Genomic DNA, 21818 nt, shown 5'->3' on the forward strand with positions numbered 1-21818 from the left:
TGGAACAGCACTGGGTATCCTACACTCAAAGGGAATCTGCTGATGGACAGATGGTAGCACGCACCACGGGACACTCGCGCTCTATGCTGATGGAGTCAGCTGCGTGCAATGTTGCGCTTCAGCCTTCAAAACACAGAATCTGGTTTCTATCATTGTGCTGGGAGAGCCTTGGGCACACACTTTGGAAGCCCTCTTATCTATACTTTAAGTAACAAGGTTAATTTGGCTTTTAAAATCATGATGTCAAACTTTAGAGTCAACTATAAGGAAAATAACAAAAAAAATCACAATGCATGATAAAGCCCAAAAAGTGTATGCGCCACAATATTCCATGGAATTAAAGTTTTACTTAAGAACAGCAAGTGTTTCAGTCATAAGATGACCTTACCTCATTACAATGGATGGATGGATGCATTTATATAGCGCTTTGTGTATTGTTGTACACCCAAAGTGCTTTACAATCACATGGGGGGTCTCTCCTCAACCACCACCAGTGTGCAGCATCCACATTACAATGCCAGGTGCAAGAGTGATCTTATATTAAAAAAAAAAAAAACACATGGTTTTGTCACCTAATATATGTGATTTAAAAATATTTGTATTGCTCGTGTGATTTATACCAAAGTGTATATGACTAGTGAAAACTGCAAATCTCAACATGCCGAATTCACTCTTGCACCTGGCAAGAGAAGGTCATGCTGTGACCGAAACACAGTTCCTCAGTGAAGTTTTATTTATTTATTATGTATTGTCTCACATTTGCTTTTTTCATCTTCATAGCGTTGGGAGTTTTTTGCCACTTCCAACTTGTATCGAGTGACTTCCTTACAGTTTGTGCCTCAATATTAAAAACACACACACACACACACACACACACACACACACACATATATATATATATATATATATATATATATATATATATATTAGTATAATAGAAATCGGTATATATACTGCTCTTCTGGGAGCTGGAGTTTAGGTGAAAATGGGCCAAGGTCGCATGAGAAGGCCTGCTTAAGACCTTAGTGTGCTAAACCCTAGTGCAACAAACCCTGCATAGTCATAAAGCACTTTGTCATCACTTATATGATTGTTCAATCGAGCAGGATTGCATTTCGCCTTGCTGTGTGGCTGCTGTCACTTGATGTTCCGCTGGCCCTGTTTCAACTCTAAATGGAACAAATACCCACCGCCGTCATCCTCATGTGGCAAGCACTGTGGCTCTGGTGGTCAAAACGGTGTCACGTCTTGCAGAGGAGGTTTGGAAGAACAGAGGGTGGGGTGTGAAAAACAGAAAGAGGGAAGAAAACAATAGCATGCTGTAAAAGAGAAGAATAAATCTCCAGGGAGCTGAGAGCCCCTGGAAGTGGTAATACTGGAGACAATATTTATGAATTGGCCTGTAATGAGCCATCAGCGGCATGGCGGATATGAGTGTGCCACCGGAGAAAAATGCCCTTGTCCTACACGGACCAGGGAGAGCATCCGAGTTATAGTGGGTAGAATGGATTATCTAGGGGTGCTTGTCGCTTGGTGAAGATTTGGGACTGCAGGCGGTGACGGGGCAACAGGTGCAGCCCTCGCCAAGGCTTGCAAATTAGACAAATCGCATGCGCGGCACCTGAAAGTCGCCGGAGGCTCTGAGGAGGAAGCGAAAGCAAAGCTCGACCTGACTCTCCGATAGGATTGGCTCGTCCTTCCCTATTGCAGTCTTTCTCAGTGGTTTACTTTCCACATGCAAATGCGGATTACAACCCTGGGAGGATGTGCTGGGTGACAGTGACATGCTCCCATCTTCTGCTATAACTCGGCGCCTAAACCAACAGAGTTGCTTTTAGCTTAGAGCAGAGAGTTTATGCCTTAATTAAGACGATGAATACCACTGCTAACTTCCTCATCACGGTACCTGTGTAATTACACCAGCTCTGCTATATCCTGGAGCACAGCTCTTAATGACTGTGGAATAAGTAAGATGTCTGATGCCTGGAGAAATAACAAAGTCTCTTGTACAGCTGGAGGGTTGCTCTGTCATTAACGTGTTTATTAAAGACTGTTTAGAAATGTGCTGCTTGCATAAAATGCTGTGTGCTTTGAAACCATGCTAAAATGTTGTTAGAAACAATAAAGCCATTAAGAGACCCGATATGATTTCACAAATGCTGCTTTGTATAGATTTCACGACCCTCGAATGTGGATTTTGTTTGGACTAAGATGCACCAAAAGTGATATGTTGCAGTGTTCTAACCACATGCGGCACGATTTACATCATTCTTGGTAGCTCCGCCCACCACAAAATCTCATTAGTCAAAAGACGTGCAATCACATAACTGTACATTAAACATCAAATACCTTCTGATTGGCTGTGATAACGTGGCGTAGCTCAGCAGTTTCATGTTTAGTGTGCGCAGACAAATTACTTGTTGCTGGAAACATGTCAAAGACTGTTAGTCTCACAAGCCAGTGTTTTTACTATCAGAATTAGATTTGGTGCATATTTTAAATTAGCCAAAACCGTCCATTCAGATATAAAGGCTGCTTCTGACTGACATGTTTAACCTCACACTTCACTGGAGCTTAAGTGTCGTTCAGAAGATAGTTTTACAAGAGGGTGCATCAACCGTAAATGTAAACATTACTTTACTTTTGGGGAAGTCGTGGCCTAATGGTTAGAGAGTTTGACTCCTAACCCTAAGGTCGTCCGTTCGAGTCTTGGGCCGGCAATACCACAACTGAGGTGCCCTTGAGCAAGGCACCGAACCCCCATCTGCTCCCCGAGTGCCGCAGCATAAATAGCTGCCCACTGCTCCGGGTGTGTGTTCACAGTGTGTGTGTGTGTGTGTTCACTGCTGTGTGTGTGTGCACTTTGGATGGGTTAAATGCAGAGCACGGATTCTGAGTATGGGTCACAATACTTGGCTCTATGTCATGTCACTTTCAACTATCTGCCACAAATTCTTACACTTCTTTAAAAGTTTTCATGTCATGAACACAGACATTTTAAAATATCTATTTTGTACAACTATTATACTTAATATATTAACTTATTTTAATAAATTATAATTTTTATAACATATTTAAATCATTATGTTTTAAAACATTGTTTAAAAAATAATAATAATAATGTCATAACAGACTTTTTTTCTCCACCGGTAAGTAGGGGGTGATATATTAGAGCTGTTAGAAATTGTGTATTTTTTTAAATGTAGAAATTGCGTTATGATATTTGCCCGAATATGTATTTTTCCCTCTTAGTATGTTCATTTTACTGCCAAAGTAAATGTGTTTACCTAATTTTATTATATGTAAATAATTATATATTTATACAAATATTATTTCTATCATATTAATTTATTTACTTTAATAAATGTATCTTTAAATTATATATACGCTATATATAAACATTTTTCCCACTTCAAGCACTTTATTATTAGTATCAGCACAATCTTTCCAATCTTCACCTCTTCCATTCTGCAAATATCACATTGCTGATGTATCGGGTATTGAATGACAGTATTTTAAGTGTGTGGAGTGAGAAGACCAGTGTGTTATCAACCATCACCATAATGCAAAAGATTAGCACAAGCCCCGTCCCACCTGTTTTCACGTTTCTTTTCATAAAGGCTGCAGCTGCTGCACCAAACAAGGCATTTTAAAAGCTCTTATTTACCTTGACCCAGTTCACAAGGATGCACTGGGAGATTCTGTCATGTCCTTATGGCCATCATGAAAACATGCATTGCTGGTGGCTTTAGTGTCAGAGCAGAACTGTGGAGAGCTGCTAAATGTCATCATATCCTGTGTGGTTCATCAAAAGAGCTGCTTTTTCTAATTCTCTTTGTTCCCTTTCAATCAAGTCTGATTTAAGAGTCAGTTAAATGGACGAAATTGGTAGCTGGCTTTTATTTCTCCCTCCCTCTCTTCTTTCATTCAATAAGGTTCAATTTGAAAATGGTCTGGTTTGTATCCTTAATAGGCTATATATGCACGCTGCACTGTGTGCAGGTGCTCCCAATCACAAGAAGCAGTGCGCACACACTGTGACAATGTGAAACACCGCGATTTATCGCTTGCATTTGCGTGATGTTTTTCAGCGTTGATTGCCTGGCTGGACGTGTGATTTCATAGGGCCACGTCTCCATCTGTATACACCATTTTCTCTAAGTATTTAACATTTTCATCTTTCTTCAATACAAGCTAATTGCATTAAGTTTGAGCAATATTCATATTGCCGCGCATTGTGCCCCTGCGTGGCAGCTCTGTTTTATGGCTCCGGCGCGCGCTGTCAACCGCGTGTTCCTGCCGTCATCAAGGCGCTAAGGACCACATCAACCATCTCTGCTCATTCGCAGCGAGCCTGCTGGGCTTTCCCCCACAAGAAAACCGACCAATTCTCTGTGGAATCGTGCTAAATTAACCAAATTTACAGCTTAGCACTCAAGGATCTCCTTAGTTGGTAAGTAAATGGCCCTCGCTGGCGTGCGCGCGTGCGAGAGTAATGCCTTGTTGCTCCCAGTACTCTCTTTCTGGACGGAGTCATAAAGAGCTGAAAAATCTCCCCAGTGCTCCAGAGATGGCTGCTCAGCCTTTAAGCAAACTGCGTGTAATCTAACCTAGCCCGAGTGCCAAACTCGGGTAAAACAGTGTTATTTAATCATTTCCACATATTTTCAGTCCTGTGAAGATTAGAGAACGCGCTATAATCAGGCCCACACAGAATCTGCGAGCACTACAAATATACGAGAAATCCAAGCTTCCCAAATATTACACATCCCCGCATTTTATAATTGTTTGGCTAATTTGATAAAGCCTACTCTCAGCCAGCAGTGCCGAGAAAGGCTTTGAATTGGAAAGGACCGTAGTGATGTCACGACCTGCCCGTCTCAGTTCATGAATATTAAGTTGTTTCGACCTGACATTGTAAATGTATGAAATACATAAATAAAGAAAAAAATACAGATCAAATTACAAACAATTTGTTTGCAAACATCCTCATCGTCCTACCAATAAGAGTTCTGTTATAGAAAATATAAAGGCATTTTGGTTTTTTTTTTCTTTTTTTCTTTTTTTTTATTAACATGAACTAACAATGAGAAAGGCCTAAACCCAATTTAGTGTAAATTTCTAAATACATTATTAATATCAAAAGTAGTACCTGTTAATATTATTTTATTTGACCTGCGCAAGCATGAGCCAACAATGAAGTTATATTTTTAGGTTGTACTTTATTTTACTGTGCCCTGCAATGTAATGTAATGTTACAATGTAATTACACAGTTAAGTAGACTACTACATGTACTTGCTGTATGGTTAAGGTTAGGATGAGGGTTTGATTTAGGGAAATTTGCATGTAATTATGCATAATTTATTATCACTGTAGTAAGTACATGTAATATGTGTAACAATGACACTGTCAAATAAAGCGTTCCTTACTTTTGTTAACTAAAGTTAACAAAGATTTATAAAAATACCGTAACAAGTGTAATGCTCACTGTTAGTTAATGTTAGTTAATACATTAAATATGTTTGGCTGATGGAATCTTATTGTAAAATGTTACTCAGATTTTATATAAATATTTTTTTGCAGATTCTTACTGGGCTTTTATACATTTTATAATTGTTTAAAATTATTATCATCATTTTTTAACATGTATTTAAATACCTAAAACAAGGGCATTTTGTGTTTTTGCATTGTGTATTGGCATTTTTAAGTATTTAATTATTTCTTTATTCTTTTTAATGTCTGTAATGATATTTGGGTTTAAAATGACTGTTGTAAAGTTCACATTTACAGAGAAATTACCTCTTATCCCTTGCACAAAATTGCTAATAGGAGATTGTGATTTTGGAAATTTGGCTCAGACTGAAATTCTTCACTTGTTTACGTGCAGCTGCACAGCTTCAAGTAAAAACTTGCATGTTTTCGACAGGTGTGTCTTTAGTTAATGTTCAGATAAGAGCTTATTAAATCATTCTTAGCTTTGGGTGTGCTTTTCTGTTACACTGATTTGCCAAAATCAGAAATACAGTCTACTGAACGAGCTTGTTGTGTCTAACAACACACATTTAAAGTCATATTTATGCTGAAGTCTCCCCTGATCCAGAACATAATTGAGCATTTCTCCTCATTTCAGTAGACATGAATACAGAGAATAGCATTTGTACATAGCGGGCCTGTGACATTACCGCCAATAAGGTCTTGTTAAAGTTAAATTGGCTGAATGTGTGCCTAATTCTCTTTTTCCTTTGGGGTCCCTGAACTTAATTTTTCACACAAGCAGCAGCTGCTACCAGTGGCATGGCAGCTTCCTTATGAATCCTTTTTTTAAACTCTGACCAAAGGTCTCTTTAAATAAAGCCACGCATGAATGGAAATGGCAAAATGAATGTGAATGCCAAAGGTTATGCAGAAATGGATGAGATTTACAGACGCAAACTAAAAACAAAACAATACTGCAATTATATGCACAAATGGAATGATTCTTTCCAATGTTTATGACAAGCATATGAAATGCGATTTGTAACTAAACAACCGTACACTTCTGAATTGTCAGAAATACACAGCTGTTACAATGTGTTTGTGGGTGTAATGCCATTAAACATTGCAATAAGAAACTAAATATACACACGGCGTTCTTCAATTGCTTGAAATATTATGGTTGATTCTTGTGCATCCTAATAGGTTGTGTAGATGATGTGTGACCACCGCTGTTGTTACATATGTACAAAACACCTGTCGCATGTTTCTGGGCTCCATTGTTCCTCATGCGCTGCTGTTGCTGCTGCGTCTCACACAACCTGTTCCTGGAACCTCAACCCTCAGTACGAGTCAGATCCAGCCCCGGTATGACTACACACACACACAGCTCATTATGATGGGAATGAAAAAAAAAAAAAGTCTATGGAGATGAAACATGTTCATGCAGCTGTGTGTCTCTGTTTCAAGTGAAATCTGTCCGGTAAAATAAGCTCAATATAAAAAAAAAAAATCGATTAATTTAATTCCACATGTGGTGGTCCCACAACGTTCTTGAAAATGAAAGCATAAAAATTTCTTTGCATTACAGAACAAAAATTCATTCTGAAAGAAACAAAAATCTAGCAGTATTTGTTTGCACTTACAGTACCTTATCTACTTAATACTTCTGTGTTATAATTTAACACATTTTGCAATATATCTACTGTAATTATATAAAATTCTAAATTATAGATTTATTTTATTTATTGCAATTGATTTATTACAATTGATAAACACTTTGAAAACTGGTCTAGCATAAATACAGCATAGCCTATATGCACACATTTTTATATACGATTATTACTTTTAGCATTTAACATATTTGGTTTTGCTCTAATGTTTTGCATGAAAAGCATGCTTGTGCTCATTTTAAAATAAATGTATTCTTGATTTGCCATTTGACTTGAATTTTTAATTGTGGCCTAAGTGTCCAAATTATGTTTGCAACGAAATTTACATAACTGAATGCAATTTATAATTTATACAGCCAAATCAAGAATTATTCTGTCTTTTTTTTTTGAAAGACAATAAGGTGATCTGTTGTTTCAACAGCAGCCTGCACTAGTTTGGAGGTTGTTTCCGTCTGGTTTTTGTGTAATATAATTTCCATAGTTGTCTTTTTTTTTTTTTTTTTCAAGATTATATGCAGGATGCCAGCTGGCAGACAGATGGTGGTGGCTTTACACGTTTTTATTTAAAGACACATCAGAAGGAAGAGGAGGGTGAGGCAAGAGAACAGCTGTAGCGAGTGGGACAGGACGGTATATGCTGGTCAAAGCGACGAGCAGCCTGCACAATGAGAGAGAAGAATGAAAAACAAACACCCTTTTAGAGAGCTAGAAACTTTCCCCAAATGCACCAGAGAACATTTGTACCCTAAATATGGCTCCATGACTATGTCAGAGTGAGAATTTTATGATCTATTGTTTGTACACGCGAATTGAATTTGTTATACAAAATGCTCGGTCTATGGAGAAAAGTAATAAGGATGTTAAAATGCTGTCTTCCTCGGTCAGAGCAGCGCTGTTGGCGTTCTCTGTGTCATACCACAGACCCGGGGCCTTGTGCCCTTTAACGGCGTTCGTCTCAGCAGGAGGGGGCTTATTAACTCCAGTCTCGTTAAACCTTTTCACTACAGCACAGCAGTGCTACCTACGACTAACCGCGCAAGCCATGAGATCGAGAAACACTGTGTGGAGCATTTGCATTGTTATAATAATTAGAATTTCTTTATTTCGACTCTTTACAAATCCTGCTATTTTACACACATAAAATGTATTCAAGTGCACAGTATCTCCCAGGCAAACAGCTGCTTCAGTCCTGAGTCCTGCGCCTTTGCACTTGAGACCAGAGAACAAACGGCCTGTGAGGGGGCATGCCATATGCAAAATACATAAGTTCAATTAAATAAAACAAACACCAAAACAACAGCAAACGAAAGAGTTGTGGAAGGTATTAAATTATGCAGATATCATCGTAATTGTGATCGCACATGATATACAGCTTTGAAAATGATGACTTTGTTGCGTAAAAGGTAGAAATACACTCCAATGTTCAGTGCTACAATAATGTGACTCGTATAGATTTAATTACCACCAATTCCTCTACCACTATGGGGAAACCATGGTAATAACAATAAAACCTCACATACACGCTTACATACTGTCACGCACACACACACACAAGCAAACTATACTGGTGTTAGTTCAGTTTTTAACTTTTTATTCTTTATTTCTCCTTTTTATTTTCTTTTTAAAGGAAGCTTTTAATCAAAGAGCATTTTTGTTCATATATAGTTTTTACAGAAGAAAATACTATACAACCTTTTTTTTTTCTCCTGAAACAATAATTGTCGAAGATAACCATCTACACATTTAGTTGCCTATATTATGATCAAAGCCGTGTTTAGGAAATAATTAATCATTTCCTCGCCTTGCGTTTCCTTGTTTATATTCAATGGAGGCCAAGCAAACAAAAATCATTCTTCTCTCTTTTTCTTTTTTTAATTTGGAGCGAAGCACTGCAATAATTTCCTCTGTATAGAATTCATTTAAATTACAGTCATCATTAGTGTTACTCGTTAGACAAGCCAGGTTCTAGCATGCCCGTTTCATATTGAAATCATCCAATCTTGGAAGCGAAGAAAAAAAACTTTTTTTTCCCTTTTTTTTTTTCTTAAATAAAACACAGAACAACAGTTCTTCGTCACACTGAAAGACTATTTGTGCATCAAAGCAAAGTGAACTAAACAACATTGTAAAGCAAATTCCCTGTTAAAAGATATATGCAATAATTTCAAAAAGTAAAAATGAACCTAAAAAGTGCAAAAACACCCTAGAATTTTCTCATTGCAAGGTCACATAAATATTAAATAACTTCTTATTATTGGGGTGAAACCACAGCTGTTGTAAAGAGAAAACAAAAGCTTGAAACAATGTTTTCTGTCTGTACACTTCAACAAAAAATCACACACTTTCCATCACCAGCATTCATCGTGGTGCCTGTGATTTCTGTCCTCCATTCAGCCCTCTAGAAAAAAAGTCTCTCTCCATGATTCCTCTTCTTTTAGAAATAGATATATGATGCTTCTGAAAAAAGAAGCTTGAAAATCCAGTCTCCATCCTCAGACTTTGTTGCAACTATTGTTTTTTTTTCCGTTTCATGCTACAGAAACTGCGAAGGGAAAAGGAAAGGAAAATAACACCTACAAACATCTTTTCCCTACATTCAGAGACACTCGTCTCCTGCTCTGTGTTTGATGGACACTTTAGGACATCTATTTTTGGATCAAAACAAAGACATAGCTGTAATCTCCTCCCATTCATACTGGGCAGTAGCACCATCATCACATTACAAACTCTCCGAAACACAGGGGGCGACGACTCTCGCCATTGAAACAGACCCATTTACAGTGAGACACCCCCACATCATCTGGTCATGCCTGTGCAATTAGAGAATAATGCAAAAACAAACAAACAAAAAGCCATAGTAATGCAATCAATGTAAAAGATAACAAAACGTCTTAAATAGAGGCTTGAGTATCTGCTCTCATCTATACAAAAGTGCACTATGAATATGCAATGCCAAATGGGTCTCATTGAGAAAAGGAGAAGGAACAGAAATCAAGTGAGAGCTAGCGGCCTGCTTTATGGCCTGGAGCTTTGCAGTCACTGGTCACTTTTTGTTTGTCCTGAAGATGCAGGCGAATGTCCATATGGAATGGAGCCTATGACACCACTGACCATGACAGCAGGTTTAAGTGAGAACTGTGATAACTAAATAAAAATAATAATAATAAAAAAATCAACGGAGAAGCATACAAGTCAAAGCACTGATGCAGGCCCCTGCACTTCAATAACAATAAGAATAATGACACAAGGTGTTTCTGAATCAATTATTTGAGCAACATTCTTTATAAAAGATTTCCTGCAATGTACGCATTTCGTCTGTTTCTGGTTGGTACAAGGGTCCTGCAATCCAGTGACTGCAATTAAAATGTACATTAACATCCACACATCTACTTTATATAGATAGTCATATATAGAGAGATAGTTTTTTACGTATTTTTTTTTTCCACACACAGAAAGTAACAAATGAAATTGAATAAATTAAAGTCAAACATGCACACACACAAAAGACTGATGTGTAGGAAAAGGTTTACATGGCCACCCATGTGTAAAAGAGGGCCTCGTCTGTCTATTTCTCTGTTCATTTTTTAATGCATAATTAAATTAATAATGTTGGTCATCTTGTAAACATCATAATAAATCATTTTGGGCCTTCACTTTTCTTGTAGTTGGTTATTTTCTTGTCATCTGCTGTGTCTCTAAGCATGATAAATGAGGCCACTCAAACTTGCGTTTGTTCAGGGAATTCATAGTTCTCCTTCTACAGCATAGATTAGGGCCCAGCCTCCGGCTCCTCTTTATCCAGTTGGGAAGTCTCAGCATGGTTCATGGAAGCATCAAAACTCTCTCCATTGTCTTTGTCTACTTCTGGCTCTGGCATTGAATCTTCATACGAGTCTGTATTCATATCCTCCTCCTCTTCATCGTCATCATCGTCGTCATCCTCCTCGGCTATCGGCTCTTCCTCAGCTGACAGGTCATCTTCTGGGTCGCCGGATGTGCCAGTAGTGTCATCCTGGGGGTGGCTCAGGCCCATTGAAGCAGCAGGGCCAGAGCTGGTGGCAAGGGACAGTGGCTCCCGGTACATCTTTTTGCTCAGGTCCATGGAGTCACTGAGGCCCAACCCAGCAGCATTTTTCAGGAAGAACAAGGAGCTGTTGGTGTCTGTCCCCAGGTTCAGAGAGCTGTCAAGGCCCAGATGCTCATACTCACTGGAGGCCCCTGCCGAATGGAGGTACATGGCCATGTTCTTGTGGGTCAGCCCCGGTGTGCCAGGTGAGGTTGGGGGCATATTCATGTGCATTGGGGGCACGGCTAGACCTGCATGGTGGTGATGGTGGTTTCCCTCCTGGTTGGGGGAAACAGAAGGCAGCTCTCCCCTCTCTTGCTTCTCATGCTTACGCTTGTGGGAATCCATCTGTGACATGCCCACCACTGTGTGCTTGCACTCTGGGTAAGTGCAGTGGAAATGCGAACACTTGAGCTTGTACTTGCAGTCAACCACTTCGCAGTCCACGCTGGAGCTGAACTGGCAGAATCCGGCTGCGCTGATCACATCCTGCTTGCCGTGGTGCTTGCGGTGCGCCGTCACCTTCGTGCTGTCCGTGCAGCGGAAGCCGCAGCGCAGGCAGTGGAAGTGGGTGCTGTTGCCGGAGAACTGGCAGTCGGGGAAGTTGCAGCACAACGAAGACTTAAAGCGCTTGAAATCATCCAGGACCAGGTTGTCCACGCGGTCGTGGTGCTGGGCATGCTTGTACATGTGGGTGCGGCCGCAGAACTTGTAGCCGCAGTTCTCCCGCGTGCAGTGATAGTGAGTTACCTTCAAGGAGAACTGACAGCCCGTATCCTTGCAGTCCTCATAAAGGTCGTAGCGGCGGAACCCTTCCAACATCATGCCTTCATCCAGCATCTTGCGAGATGAAGCGGTCTTGCGACGCTTGCCGAAGGGTGACATGTCCTCAATGATCCAGAAGCGTTTCTTGGCCCCAGTTGCCGTCGGAATAGAGATGGTGTTACCTGTTTGCAAAAAAGGCATATACGGGTTAGACTTCACTTATTACAATGAACAGCAAAGCAATTCTGCAAGCAGTAGCCGCCTCATGTGCCCTATCAAAGCTACCCACAAAGGTTCCTCCTACAGCAAAGTATTATATAATGTGATTCCATGTTATAATCAAACAGAGACAGTACCATTTGTATAATGTATTGGTGACATTTTAACGTGATTGTCACGTCTTGGTATTGGGAGAGTTCAAAGGTGCTTCCGTACATCTGGCTTTATGGGAGAGCGGGATTCCCTCCCATAAGCCTGAGGTCAGTGCTAATGATGTGCTCCCTGTCCTGGCCAGCAGGAATCACATGACTCTATTAAAGCCTGGCATGATTAAACCAGCCCTTTATAGCAGGCTACTAATGGACAGCATTTCAGACAATGGACCTAATGGCAGGTGTGCAATGTACTACACAAGACTAAAACCACCACCTCGGTGGCTTGTATGAACTGCACTGCATGTGTAAAATGCTTAAAGAGTTGTACCCAGCTAATAAGCTCTAGTCCAAACTACTGTGACTCTAAAGCTGCAGTGTTCAGGTGGAGACGGCATAGGTACCTGCAGCGTCCTGCACTATAGGGACGTCATTTTTAACTGAAGACGAAGTAGGAATGATGGGGCTGAAAGCTGGTGTGTTGGTTGGCATGACAACACTCCTAGTGGCTCCAAGAGAGGCGCTGAGCAGAGAGTATGACAGACAGGATGGGGAGAGGAGATATGGGAGCGAAGGGAGTGGTGGCCGGAGAAGAGCCGAGGAGAGAGATGGAGGCTGACTCTGGAGCGCAGGCTGATGAGGAGGTGGAGGAGGAGGTGCAGATTGAGAAGAAGGAGGAGAGTCAGCAGAGGTAGTGGTGGCAGGGACCTGACAGCCTGGTCCTACAGAGACATGGTGCCAAAGAAGGATGGTAACAGAGACAGGAAGGTACAAGACACAGAGGTGGGGAGGTAAAAAGGGAAAGAGATCAAGTAATGAAAAAATGAAAGCCAAATGGTAACAAAACTCAGACAACAGCCAAAAGCAACAGTGATGAGAATGAAAGATAACATTTTAAATCAAACAGTGAAACTATAAAAATCAATTAAATGAAGGAAAGCTCAGATTCAAAGAGCAAAGGCCCAGATTTAAAATTGTTAGCCAGTTCGCTAATGTATGCCTGTGAATTAGACCTGTCACCCATCCCTTCAATTAAACGAGCTCTCTCAAAATTCTACAGACAATGACTGGCATGCCTTCAAGTTAACTGATAAAATAGCACAGACTGCACTCAGATTATTTTTTGATGTTCATAGAGTCAAAAGGGCTGTCACAGAGTTCCCAGGACACCCATTATAGTAACACCTGCACATTTTAGGTCATATTCCAAAAACAAAATAAATAAATAACTTTAAGCACATGTAAGCCTAGAGGAAAATGGTAGATAACTCGTGCTATCTCTTTGTGTGGCTAGTTTCCATGACAGTAGAGATGAGAAAAGTCTGGGATACCTCCCTTATGTAGAAGGGGGATGGCATTCATCTGATGGGTGTGTGGAGGACTATATAACAAATTTAGTGCTTTATAATTTCATAAATATCATTACAGGGGAAAACATTTGGTACCTTTACGAGTCAGCTACAACAAATACAATGAGAGTTTTTACATTTCTCTTCTTAGGGAGGTTCAAAAGGCTAACATAAGAAATACAAGGAAATTTGGTCTGACTGACCAAATCTTTAAATATTTGCTTCGTTGGCCACACTGAGCCGTTATTTTCCTTCAGTCTATCTTTTATATTGATAACCTTAGTTATTACTGAGGTCGACTCACCTGCTGGCGAACTATCGTTGCCCACAGGGGTGCTGGTGCAACTGCGGTCTTGGTTGGAGGACTCTGAGGAGAGACCCAGTGGGCTTCCTCCACCGGTGTAATCCATGTAGTCATCATTGTCGTCCATCATGCTGGAGAAGTTGAGGGTCAGACCAGGGTGGCTGCCTACCACACCGGACGAAGCTAGACTGGCCATGTGCTGCATCTCTTCAGGTCGGTTGCCATGAGAGACCATCTAAAGTACAGAACACAAAACCATCCAATAAATGCCCAATGAATAAAAGCATTTGCATTCAAGTGGCAGGCATGAAAATATCTATAATTTATGATCACTTATGGCAGTGATCTTCAAAAAAAAATTATTCGTACCTGGGAAGGAACTCTGTCAAAGTTTTTACCCAGCATCCGCCTCATGTGTTTGCGGGCATGGGAGGTCATCTGGTGCTTGAGCAGGAAGGAGAACTGACAGCCCTCACGGATACAATGGAAGTGGCTGTTAACTTGGTTGTATTTGCACCCTGCAAGAGACGAGCGACAAAATTAACTTGAGCAAAGACCGTCTTCATCGCGCCTGGGTTTCAGGGACAACATACATCATGGATCCTCAACGAGGTAATGAGGACATTGTGCTTCCGTCCCGCGCCTGCATAATGCGGAGAGACAGAGCAGATGAGTCCAGTGTCACACTGGGAAAGTCGAACCTTTTGAAGATTAGACCTGTGGTGCTCTTTTATTACAATGACATCTTTTATTCAATTTGGAATTTACATAAATACATTCTGCATTTGGAGAAGCAATAATGCACAACCCTGCAAACCAAAGTAAACACACAATTATTTCCATATTAAATTCATTTTTCACGACCTATCTGTTGCTGGTGTACTTCCTCCCCCTCACGCCTGTCCCCTTCGCCTTTTTCTTTTTATTATTTATTTTTTTCTACACAAAGGGCCCTACAGATTTTAATTGCTATATGTTTTCAAATTTAAAGACTGCCTCTGTGCACTAATCAAATATTGTAGGGTGCTCGTAATAATTTTATTGTGAATAATGCGAGCTGAAATAATTGAAAGAGAAGCATTCAGGGCAGGTGCGGGCTTGTCCGTTACCATGACACCCGTGGCGCCGCGCAACAAGCCGCCTGTTGTCAGATTGCTTTTGTACACAAAGGTGATATACTTTAAAATGGCAGAGTTGAGTAAATACGAGCACATGCTGAAATATCAGGGCTCTTGTGCCACCAGATCCTGGTAACCTCAGCGCCGGTGTTCTGTTTAATGTTGCTGCCATGGATACCACTTTCCCAGTCCAGCTGAACCATCAATTCTTTATGACTCTACGCTTTGCTTTTGTCATATGTCCCTGGTTTATGCCACTAACCATGCAACAGGAGAGACCTTATACTCTGTGGACACCTGTGATACTTTCCACTCTTCAATAAATGTTCTTTTTGTCTTAGCTTAAAGGGACAGTACACCCAAAAATGAACATTTGGTCATCATTTATTTTTCATACAGTTGATGCTTTTATACAGATTCAGTTGGACCTACAGGCCATAAAAACATACACTGACCTCTTTTTATTATGATTTTTGTTCTTTTACGGCTCAACAGCACCATCCCCATTCACAATCTCCATTTCTTCATGTTCCATAGCAGATGGGTTTGGCTCTAAAGGAGGGTGCACAATTTTTGGGTGAACTCTCCCTTTAAGGGGAGGGGAGTAGAAAGAAAATAAATTGCAAACTTTTAATCTGCCTGGTTGTGATGATGATCGAGGCTTGAAAAAGAGCAACACAAACAGACTGAGCTCGACAGGCACAGTAATTAACAAACATATGTAATTGCTCATTCCTGACAGGTTAAATATACCCAAGAAAACAACCTCTGTTTGATTGCCTACTATAAATACTGAAGTATTAATGTATGACAAAAAAGCAGACACCATTTTTCTCTGCGTGTTTTTGGTAATATAAATAAAACGTCCCCAGTTTTACAATGAGACAAGACCATCTTTAATTCCACCAAACGTGTTTGTTCTGCAAAATGTAAACGCCTGCTGGCGCGCTGACTCTGTTGTCAATGTAAACCATTCAATTGACAAAATATCAATTCACAGATACTAATGAGATAACAGCTTCTAAGAAACATGCTCAAAATTCAGTGAATAAGTGCGAAGCTCAGCCGTTTCATGCTCTGTATGTTTTGCTGTGAACAGAATGGCAATTAGTGACTCAACTAGAGGAACGGCACTTTTCCTGTAGCCAGAGCCAGTGGAAAAAGTGTTTTCATAGCAGGTGATGGCATCGATATGAAATTACAGTTACATCATCTCTGATTTCACACCATCTCTGATTCTTCCAGCTGCATTACAAACGTCAAGCTTGCAGTCACTGCTTGAGAATAACGTGGGAGCTCGGATGAACAGAGAGTGTTTGGAAACACGAGTAACTAATGTCTACGGTGACTGAAACAATGAAGAGTGTGGGAGGCTGGTACATGTAAGGTTTGTACGATTTCATGATGCTGAATTCACTAAATTACTTCACAAACCACACAGAATCAAGCAAATTAGATTCCCAAAGGGTTGTGAAGGATTAAAGGAACATGACAGAATTGTAATTTTTATGCGAACCATCGCTCTGTGATCAAGACATTTCTTTTAATACACGGAAAGCTGGTTCTTACCTAGTCTGCCACATTCTTCTCTCTTGGTGAAGTATTTGAAGCCGTTAGCGGCACGTCTTTCAGCTTTCTCGTGCTTCTTGACGTGCCAGGGAAGTTTGGTGGTGATGTTGGTGACGAAGAAACAGCCGGGTCTCAGGCAATGATAATGGCCCCTCATGCGAAACTCACAGTGCTAAAGAGAAGAGCAAAAAAACGAAACTCAGGCTGAGAACATTTTGCACAAGTCTCCATGGTTCAGTTTTCTACAGTTAATTCACAGGCCAATTATTACATATTACATTAATTTACAATCATTACTAAACCAACCATCTTTTGAACAGAAATGGGGTCTGATCATTTGTCAGTTAGTAACTCATTACTCAGGGTACCAAAGGGAAGAAGTAGGTTATACAGTATGTGCTCATTAAATCCTTTTCCTCTTTCTTTCCCAGAGCATGTGACAGGTCCAGCCTCACTGACCAGTGGAAATCTGAAGTTTAGGTTCACGTTGTAGCCACTGACCCCAATAACAACACACCAATTAGTTCATTTGGGGATTCATCTATTTCTAAAACAGCTATTTTATCAATTCATTAGTCTGCGTGTGCATGCATGTGTGTGTCCTCGGCAATGTAACCTGTTTCTGCACCACCATCTGTTTCCAGAGAGGCAGTTCCCCCAGGAGCACATAAACAGATCCCACTCTACTCTGGAGAGGAGGGGGGAGCTCTGAGAAGTGGGAATGGGATGCATAAATGCATTCATTTAAACAGGTTTTGCTCCAAATTCAAGTTGCAGGAAGGGGAGGGATTTTTCTATTAATGATGGAATTTTTGATGAAAAGCAAAACTTGTTTATTTTATACAGCTTTGGGGTCTCCAAGGTGGTTTTCATTTTTATAGTTTGTTTGTTTGTTGTGGTGAAATAAATATGTACCTAGGATTTTGTCTTCAGTGTTTTAAATATAATTTATATGTTTTCTGAAAAGAGAATGTTTGTCTGTAACAAAGCTTATTGCCATGGAGCTAGGGTGTTGGTGGTGGTTGCCAGGGTGTTGCTATGCATTTTTTTAATCAATATTATTTATTTTATATCATGTTATTTTTACAGTGGTTTCAGCATATTGCGATGAGTTCACAGGGTGTTCTGGGTGGTAGCTATGTGATCCTTCAAAATAAATGCAAGGCATTTCTAGTTTTACAGTTTGAAATAATTTAGACAGCTTTATAATTTTAATAATGAATCTTTTTTAAATAAGAAAATTGTAAACTGTACGGCCAGTAAGATGTTTTAATTTTTTTTTTTTTTTTTAATCATTGGAAAATTTATACTTTTATTCAGCAAGGATGCATTAAAATGATCATTTTGACATTATATGTTAACTTATTTTAAATAAATGCTGTTTCAATGTTTCAAAGATTCCTGAAATTGTATCACAAATTGTTTCCACAAAACTATTAAGCAGCACAGATGTTTTCAACATTGATGACAATAATAAATCTTTCTTGAGCTCCAAATTAGCATATTAGAATGATTTCTGAAAGATCATGTGACAATGAAAAATTGATTAAAAGATTAAATTAAAAATGTTAAATTGTTAAAATATTTCACAATATTACTGCATATACTGTACTTTTGATCTAAAAAAATCACCCTTTGTAGACATCTTTCAAAATGCTTAAAAACTCTTACCAACCTCAAACCTTTGAATGGAAGTGTACAGTATGTGACACAATAATGTATGTCTGATACAAAAGTACCTCTAAAAATCAAGCTCACCTGGTTAGGACAAAGACACTGCAGAGAATAGTAGGAGAACTGGTCTCGCACATTCAACAGGTTGTTGTTGGGGTTAATGTGGTCCAGGCAATGTGATTCAGCCTTCCCGGATGTCTTACACACATATTTGCAATTTCCAAACAGACAGTGGAAGTGGAACTTATTCGAGTATTTGCAGTCTGTGGCCAGACAAGGATCACTGAGGGAGATAAGCGTGACGAAACGTCTGTCAGATATTTAAAACGGCACAGAAGACATGGAAATACAGGCAGCACAGACCATTCAAATCATACCACCACAGTATCGTGAATTTACAAGAATGAAAACGTCTACTCACTTCTCCTGAAACTGAAGGAAGCCAGGCTTGACCTGAGGCTTGGCATTTTCCAGCGAGGTGGTGGCCAGAGGGGAAGTGGCTGGCATACTGGGCATGGAGGCGGGAAGTTGGGGGATCGATCCAGCAAGCTGCTTCCATGCTTGGAGAGAAGGGGAAGAGCTGTAGCCCCCAGACACAGCCAGGCTGGGCACCTCCATGGGAGGCGTCTTGGCCATGGAAATGGGGGCAGCCATTTGATTAGGGGCGCTATCATTGGATTCCTTGCTCTCGTTGAAAGGGGGCTCTGATTTAACCTTCAGGTTGGCTCTGAAGTGGAAGCTAATGACAGAGAGAGGTGATTCACCCATTAGAGCTGCCAAACATAGTAGCAAATTAGCATTACTAGATCATAATCATGTAAATTTTGTGTACGTGTACATATGTGCGCTTGTGTGTTGGTGTGAACCATAACATTTAAGAACTTTGATTTATATTCATTATGTTTGATTGTAATGCTCCAGAACAAGAGCGTTCCTCACTTGGCGTGTTTGATGGCTCCGTCCACCGTGCTGAAAAGCGCCCCACAATCTTCCACTAGGCAATGAAAATGTATCTTGTGCAAGAAATCACACGGGGCTTCACAGAAATCGTCAGTGTCATACCTGTACAAAGATTATAAGAAAGAGAAACTTTAAGAGGACGTAAAGGGTCGAACTGCTCGTAAATCCAGGTCAGTTACTCTCATGTTCTCAGTTTAGCTCATCAGGATCTGACTTTGAATAAGGTGGGTATTTTACGTGAATTATGCTTGAGCCAAAAGCAGCAGGTCTCTAGCTGGGACATTTTGCTAGGGCTTCATAAGTATGTACAGTACATAACATCACATGCTCTGGATAAATCTTCTCTTTCCACATAACAACCTGGGAATAAACACTGTGGATGGCACTGACAAGCAAAAGGGTACATCATAAAGATGGATGGTTACAAAAACCAGACACCATCTTCAACAAAAGCCAACACACGGCTGTGTTTTCTGTAATGGAAGATCTATTTGGGCATACTGGTGATAGTAGATGACATAAGTAACTGTTCACCATTTCTTTTCATGTTTTCGCTTGAAAATGTAATTTACTATTCTAAACTGATTGGCTGGTAGTCAAAAATCTTTATAAAAAGTTCATAAAAATCGGATGTACAGGGAAACACACACACACACACACACACACACATATATATGTATATATATATATATATATATATATATATATATATATATATATATATATATATATATATATGTGTGTGTGTGTGTGTGTGTGTTTGTGTGTATTAAATTGCTGATGGTGTATAACACATTTATACACCATCAGCAATTTAATGTCAACTAACCAGTTAGAAACTTAGGGTTAAATGGAGTTAGCATACAGGTAAAATCGTAAGGATATATTATGTATATATATATATATATATTTTACATTAATATTTAATTGAATAAATAAAAGAAAATACAAATGAAAAATATATTAACAAATAAAAAGTATTAAGAAAGAAAGACTTGCATAACTAATGTGAAAGAAAATTAAACAAGTCTCAGTTCCATGCTTGAAAAAAAAAAAAAGTGTGGACGAGACTTTGAAAAGTAAAACTAAAGCTGGAAACGACTCTGTAGGGACACAGGATGATTTCAGGCACCTGCGCAGGTAGGTCCTCCACTGCTCAGTGTGTTTTTCTGGGTCTGACCTCTTCATTACCCTACTGAGATAATGAGCTGCGTCTGAGCCGTCTGCCACCTGAGCTCCCTCCAGCTCTGACTTCAGATCCAAAGCACCGAAGAAACCAGGATTCATCTACACACACAAACACTTGCTTAGGCACGTTTCATCACACAGTTTGCAAAAAGACAGACCAAACACACAAGAGTTTTCGTGTGCTTTATGTTTGAGGCTTCAAATGTGTTTCCGTTCAGTACTTTATATGAAGCGGAGAGAGAGAGAGAGACAGGAAGAGAGAGAGAGAGAGAGCTGAGCTAAGCCTTCAGGAGAACTAGAGCGAGTTTTCTATTTAAATCATCAAGGTAATGGTACATGCACACCATTTATATTAGTCATAGATGATATATGATTAAAACAATGTCCATTTTAATCCCCACAAAAACACACAACATTTAAATATCTGTTCGGCACCATTTCATCTTTTTAAAAAATGAGGGTGACAGTTGCTCTTTTTTTCTAAGCGCTGACTTTTTAATCAAATAATTTACAAAGTCCATAAATAAAGATAGAGCAGATGGAGGAGAAAAAGAAGAAAGCCTGAGAAAAAAAGCACAGAGAGTTCAAAACAGCTCATCAAAAAACAAACATCTCTATATATCTGCCGTGGCAACCGGCTCCTGCTTCATTATATTAATTTGCGAGCGGCGGGCTGAAATTACACTGTATGAAAAATGGCTGGAAAATTTAAATGATACAAACTCATCCTATTAGTGGTGAAACATTAAAAAACAAACAGCCCCCTCTGCATCCTGCTAATTTGTCTTGGGATGAAAAGCGTTTGATGGATGAATCTTACCTTATTCATAAGTGAGGATAAAAGAGATGTATTTCCCAGCATAGGGTGTCCGTTTGATTCAGCGCTAGAACACGCAAAATGAACAGTGTTTAGGCAGGATTTGCATGAGAACAGTAAATATTATAATTTATCCAGGATTGTGAATATACAATGAAAAAAAAAAATGCAGGAGACTGGAAATTAGGGTTTATGCAAACACACTTTTATCTAAATGAATGTGCAAACATGTCACGCCTCATACTTGATGTGCATTATGAAAAGAGGCCATTATGGGAGAATTTTTGCATTCGTATGATGGATTTCCTCAAAGGAGGCCTCAGCGCTGGGAAAAGGAGGGAGCGTGTAAATCTCGTCCTCCTTGATCACTCCACAGACCCACCTTGTGAAGGGGGTTTTAACAAGAGCACTCACACTAATTAACACAATACGGCATTATTTGAGAGATAAATCACGGCGGGGCGGGCCTGGGCGTGAGCCGAGAGGGGGAG

The 21818-nt window shown here is 39.8% G+C and overlaps 1 protein-coding gene across 3 annotated transcripts in view; it reads right to left on the bottom strand.

Annotated features, from left to right (window-relative positions):
- Window positions 1-8216: 8216 nt before the first annotated feature.
- LOC132118299 (zinc finger protein castor homolog 1-like) overlaps window positions 8217-21818 on the bottom strand; it is a 28030-nt gene continuing 14428 nt past the window's right edge. For 2 of the 3 annotated variants that reach the window (XM_059528047.1, XM_059528046.1), the window contains 10 exons: window positions 21331-21394; window positions 20455-20609; window positions 19302-19424; window positions 18784-19101; window positions 18447-18645; window positions 16689-16860; window positions 14371-14519; window positions 14002-14236; window positions 12753-13070; window positions 8217-12159 (listed from right to left, as the gene is read on the bottom strand). In XM_059528047.1, the coding sequence (XP_059384030.1) occupies window positions 10916-12159; window positions 12753-13070; window positions 14002-14236; window positions 14371-14519; window positions 16689-16860; window positions 18447-18645; window positions 18784-19101; window positions 19302-19424; window positions 20455-20609; window positions 21331-21394 (2977 nt within the window). In that variant the 3' untranslated portion in view covers window positions 8217-10915. The remainder of the gene's footprint in view (window positions 12160-12752; window positions 13071-14001; window positions 14237-14370; window positions 14520-16688; window positions 16861-18446; window positions 18646-18783; window positions 19102-19301; window positions 19425-20454; window positions 20610-21330; window positions 21395-21818) is intronic. The other variant, XM_059528048.1, reaches the window with a different exon arrangement.

This window comes from Carassius carassius, chromosome 37 (assembly GCF_963082965.1).
Source record: "Carassius carassius chromosome 37, fCarCar2.1, whole genome shotgun sequence".
Lineage (NCBI taxonomy): Eukaryota > Metazoa > Chordata > Actinopteri > Cypriniformes > Cyprinidae > Carassius > Carassius carassius.